The sequence below is a fragment of the Phallusia mammillata genome, chromosome 6 (genome assembly GCF_965637545.1).
Source record: "Phallusia mammillata chromosome 6, kaPhaMamm4.hap1.1, whole genome shotgun sequence".
NCBI lineage: Eukaryota > Metazoa > Chordata > Ascidiacea > Phlebobranchia > Ascidiidae > Phallusia > Phallusia mammillata.
The window spans coordinates 6,704,246-6,709,813 of record NC_137257.1 but is presented as its reverse complement, the minus strand read 5'-3'; the positions used below and the strand labels follow the sequence as shown (position 1 = coordinate 6,709,813).

The window sequence follows — 5,568 nt, the reverse complement described above, 5'->3', positions numbered from 1 at the left end:
TCTAAAAAAAGTTGTCTCAAACGTGTCAGGTTAAAGAAAGGGAGTACATTTAACCAAACTACATCTTCTAATGTCGAGGCACCCTATGTGGTTGCACTCCACACCGCTAAACAAAAGAAGCCTCGTACTATTGCAAAAACACAGGTGAAAAAAATGAAGGTTGCTATTGCAGCAGTCTTTCCAGTGTTACACATGTAAATGAAATTAGGTTACACGACTCAGGTTAAAAGAATTTACTGGTAGATAAGCTACCGGACAGTTTATTAGATTGTTTAATGGAATGCATTTGTCCATGGCTTCAATGTCTTCAAATCATCCCTATGTGTTTCTAATAATGTATCATGAAAACCATTTCTGAGAGTGCTTTAAGTACGAAAGGCCTTTAGTACACGAAAATGACTAACCCTTAAAAGTATTTGTTGATGTGCAAATTTAGTACAGCCCATTTAAAGCTTTTTAAATTAAGTATTTGATTCTTTTGGGGGCTTCAAGAACAACCCAGCAGCTATTTAAAGTAGCATGCAAGCGCCTTCTATGAAGAAGCAGAATCACAGAAAAATGGCAAACCAGAATCAAGATTCTACCAATATTTTAAATGTAATGAGTAATATATGCAGGATAACAAAATAGGAGAATTTCACATTTTGCAATAATTATAAAGAATAATTTAGAGCAGTGGTTCTCAATCTTATACGGACTGCGTACCATCTGACAACTTCCTGTATCACTGCGTATCCTAAACTAGTGGTTCCCAACCTTTCTACACCGCGGGACCGGTAAAAATGTAAAAAAAAAACATGGACCGGCAACAAAAGATCGTAGTAAATGCAACCTATATTTTTAAGCTTTTTGTTCACCAAAGTTGTCGTTGCGCAACATAATGCAAGATTTAGTCATAGCCTGTGTATTTAGGACGACAAATTATACCCAAACGACAATCAACTCAACTGAAACAACAAAACGCCATTCCATTTCCCAAATCAATGCTGGTGGGATATTTGCTGTTGTTTCGCTTTCAGTATGAATGTCAAAATCTCAAAAGCGAAGAATAACTTTGTTTTACAAAAAATTGTTGAATGCTAGACACAATTTATGACAAAACAATAAAACGTCACAAAAGCTTTATTTACAATTTTGCGGGTATGAGCTACTTCAGTTTTACAGCCAATCGTAAAATGAGTTCCGCAGGTACCAACAACTTTGCAATAGGCCTACTTGTAATCCCATTTTTTTTAAAGTGGCTTGGCATAAAGTAAGATAATTTGCGGACCGGCGGTTGGGAACCATTGTCCTAACCCTGTTTGAATGGATAGACAAAGAAAAGGGCCAATTTTCTCGCCCGGACTAGTATGTTTAGCAAATTCAAACCCTGTACAAGATACGAGATTCGTTCAAATCAGGGCAGATCAGTTGGGCCAGTTGAGTTGCAATTTTAGATCGTACTCGCGTACCAACTGAAAAGTTACCACAGTTTGAGAACCACCGATTTAGAACGTCGGAATCCACTCCAAAATGATTATGCAGATGTTCCAACATCACAAACACAATTTTATACATTGGAAGATATGTAGGAAAGATGGTCAATAAACGAACACTTCAGCACTTGGTTCACCTTCTTTACCAGCTTACCATAGCTTTCTGTCTTTATAGGCTATGCCAGGAAACAGAAAAAGATTTCAATGCACGCTTGCCACTACAGGTGGCAAATTATACAAAAGAAAAGGAATTCCTGAAGCAATAGCATTGGCAGTGTTGATGGATGTTCCTTATTTCAAAGTGTTCCAGGATCTGACCATTCATGTGATTGCCCTGTTATGGACAATCATACATTTGAACTGAATAAAATGGTATACAAATGCTACACAAAAGTTCGACTTCACAATATTAAAAAAAGTATGGCAAAAAGTTGTTTTTGAACGTCAGTGAGGATTCAAAACCGATTATCTGCGTAGATGAAGTAGCTAAAATTTAAATACGACAACATATGCAATTTCTCTCCACAGAACCGCGTAATATGCGTATACTAATAGCAAAAAATTTGCATTACCGCTGTATTGAGTCACAAAAACGTTCTGATCGCTACTACCACCTAACACAGGTTATCATTCCAATATGGCGGCCACATCTTCCACAAGTGCTCCATTTTTCCGCTCGGATGCGCTATCCAGCGTTTTTTTCCAGATCAGTGGACACACAATGTTTTCTTGATCGACAGGCACTTGCTTCAAAGACTTTGAACACAGTGCTAAAATCCATGATAAGCGTTTTGAATTACTTCAAGCATAGATAACTTAATTCACTAGATGCGCAACTCAGGTCACGCTTGAATGAACCAGTACACAATGGCTTCTTTACAATGGCGGGCAATGGTTGAAGAGTGAAGATATTGGCAAAAAATCGCAATTTATTGCATTAAATGTCAAATAACTTTGAAATTGAAGTGATAATAAACTTGCAGGTTACAAGTGTCATGTATATCGTGTATTTTATTCGTTTTTAAAAGTTTATTGTGTGTTTTAAAAGGATCACTAACCGTTTCTGTTTGATTAATTTTGTATGTTAAATATACCATGAACAAGACTAAATTTTCTTATTTGTGATTTAGTTGTATTTCTATGTATCTAGGTTAGCCACACCGTGCCAAGATCTTTGTTTACAATTTGCAATCCTAATTTCAAAGCAACTCTGATATGAAGAAACATTACAGCAATTTACAAAACTCTCTCATTTGCGTGACCCAACTAAGGGAGACATGCTTCATAACGAAACGTAATATTAATTTCCTTTTAACCCACTTCTGTTGTCAAAATCAAATAGTAATTCTTTTAGAGCAGGGGTCCTTAAACTTTTTGGGTCGCACCCCCCTTGAAACTTTTTATTAAATCTCACGCCCCCTCTGAATAAATTCAAGTCAAAAAGGCATCATTTTTGTTTATTATCAACATCGGTTACTTAAAAGTATTAATGAGAAGGATGAGGTTGTTTTTTTGAAACCAGTTGTTTAATTCTTGGTTTCGTTGAACTCAAAGCACATCGTAGGTCATCGTAGCCTTTGTCTTTACACTAACAAGTGTAGAAAAACCAGTTTCACACAAATAAGTTGCTGAAAACGGAAGGAGGGTGCGCAGCGCTACGTTACCAACATTGTTATAAACGCACGCATATTTTGCCCAAAAATCAGTAAGAGGCATTGCTTCAAAGTCATCCTCTGCTGTGGAATTGTATTTCAAATCCAAAAATTCTTCTTGCAAACTTTCACATACAAGGTCTTCACTGAGGCGAAAAGGATTTCGAGTCAGCTTCCAATCCGACAATTCCGTGGTGGTAAGTTCCGGAAAGTACCGTTCAAATTCCTCTTTCAAAATCTGAAGATGCGCTTCAATTTCCTTTTTGAGCTCGCCCCCCAGTGTAACACTATTTTGTTCAAGGGCTGCATCTAAGTTTGCGAATGGTGCAGCGTTTCCCTGCTGAACTCGACGAAGCCACAGCCCTAGCTTCGCTATAAAAGCACGTATGACATCAAAATTATCTATTCTCGTGGTGTTTTTGCCTTGTAGGGTCCGGTTGAGCACATTAAGCGCTTCAAAAACGTCAACCAGATATGCCAATGACAATTGAAACCCCTCTGAAGTAAATAAAACCAAGAGATCCTGTTTCCCCTGATCTTCGAGAAATAGCTTTACTTCTCCTCTCATTTCATAAACACGAGCTAGCATATATATTCCCTTTCGATAACCAACGAACGGCAGTATGAAACAGCAGAGCCTTGTGATCGGATTCCAAATCATTGCACAGCTTAGCAAACAATCTCGAGTTTACAGCACTTGCTTTGACGAAGTTAACAATCTTTATGACAGTTGCTAACTTGTTGTTTAATGCAGCAGGTGGAGTCTTCGATGCTAAAGCTTCTCGGTGGATCACGCAGTGAGTGCCAACAATGTTTGGGTTGTTTCGCTTCATTCTTGTAATAAATCCGCTTCGCGAACCAAGCATTGCAGGCGCACCATCAGTGCAAACACCTACCAGTTTGTCCCATTTCAGGGAATTGTGACCAAAGTAAAAGGCAACTTTTTCATACACATCTTCTGCTTTAGTAGTTGTTGCTAGCGGTTTACACAGTAACATTTCCTCCTCAATCGTGGTAGTTCCGACATAGCGAACGTAAACCATTAGCTGAGACAATTGGGCAACATCGGTGGTCTCGTCACATTGAATAGCAAAGTATGGTGACGCGTGAATCTTCTCAAGAACTTGAACTTCAATATCCTCTGCAATTTCATCGATACGAGCTGGTAGAATCTGATAAAGAAATTTTTGCCAGCTTCTTGCGGTTTGTCTCCCCTAACAAAAGACCGGCTGCCTTTAGCATACATGGTTTAATTAGTTTCCCCAATATTGTGGGGTTTCTTTGCCAGGGCAATCATGTAAGCTATTTCAAACGACGCTTCTACTACTTCACCAGATGACGATTGGCGAAAGTTCTCCCCTCCTGCAATTCTCATTTTCCTAAAAGAGTCCCTTTTGGCTTGAAAATACGCTAATGGTTTGTCTTTCAGTCCAAAGTACTTTGTTTCAAGATGGCGTTTCAAACGACTTGGCCGCAGTGCATCATTGCTCAAATTTTCAAAACATATTACACACTGTGGCACAGCTTGGCCATTTACTGTAGCTTGAGTAAAACCAAACTGCAAATACTCCTCCATACACTTTCTCTTTTTAATGCTCATCTTGTCTTACAGCTTAAACCGTCTCACTCTCAATGCAGTCAAAATTCATATCCGAATAATGAACAGTGAACGAACTAGCACAATTACTATTTTACAATGACAATTGTTGCATCACAATTGCCAATGTGACTCAATTAATAACAGAACGACTTGGCATTTTTATGATTAGATAACTGACAGATGATCATTTGCTTTTTATTGATGCATTGACTAGTATTTATTTTTCAAAGAATTAGACAAATAGCGGCAGCAAGGTTAAAACTCCGTGTTTGAGATTTGAATGTCGTCGTTTAAAGCAGGTGTGGCCAACACGTCGATCGCCTGGTCGATCGCCAATAAATCCTCCATTAATTAATCATCGCTTTAATATTCATCAACAACTAAAGTTAAACAATATCTAACAGCAATTGCTACAATTTGACACACCACAGAAGTGTGCCTTTGTAAATGAAATAAGTAAATGAATACTACTTCTTTGTTGTGTGACAATTATGATTTTGGTATCAAAGTATGTCGTAACAACTGCAATGTTTGTCGTAACAACCAGAGTGTTTGCGTTATCAAAGCAGTTGCAATTGATTGGGAAAATTTACAGTTAAAGCATTTACAGTTGAGCGGCAGCACTAGTTCAGTTTTAATGATGAGCGGTTTAAAAAGAAAGAAAACGTATCATTTTAATGATCAATGGGAGATCGACTATTTTTTTGTCCTGGTAAAAGAGAACTGCACATGTTTAATATGTAATGCTTCTCTTGCATTGCCCAAAAAAGGAAATTTGGAAAGAAGTGAAGCAAGGAAGATAAAAGTTAAAGAGCTTACAACAAATTTGCGAGGACAGCAA

General features: G+C 37.8%; 1 protein-coding gene across 1 annotated transcript; it reads right to left on the bottom strand.

The window, feature by feature from the left end:
* Positions 1–2,102: 2,102 nt before the first annotated feature.
* On the bottom strand, positions 2,103–4,727 carry LOC145234132 (protein FAM200C-like). The gene is made up of 4 exons (XM_080098907.1): positions 4,455–4,727; positions 3,741–4,299; positions 3,140–3,499; positions 2,103–2,245 (listed from the first exon to the last, which is right to left on the bottom strand). Exons 1-4 carry the CDS (start codon positions 4,725–4,727, stop codon positions 2,103–2,105), a joined length of 1,335 nt encoding a protein of 444 aa, XP_079955033.1.
* Between the last annotated feature and the right edge of the window lie 841 nt (positions 4,728–5,568).

What these genes read in the sequence shown, in the direction of transcription:
- LOC145234132 (XM_080098907.1), bottom strand. Translation starts at nt 4,727, where the DNA reads ATGAGCATTAAAAAGAGAAAGTGTATGGAGGAGTATTTGCAGTTTGGT. An exon ending in GCCAATCGTCATCTGGTGAA is followed by an intron (nt 4,300 to 4,454) that starts GTAGTAGAAGCG and finishes TTTCTTTATCAG; the next exon opens with ATTCTACCAGCTCGTATCGA. An exon ending in GTGCGTTTATAACAATGTTG is followed by an intron (nt 2,246 to 3,139) that starts GTAACGTAGCGC and finishes CATGGATTTTAG; the next exon opens with CACTGTGTTCAAAGTCTTTG.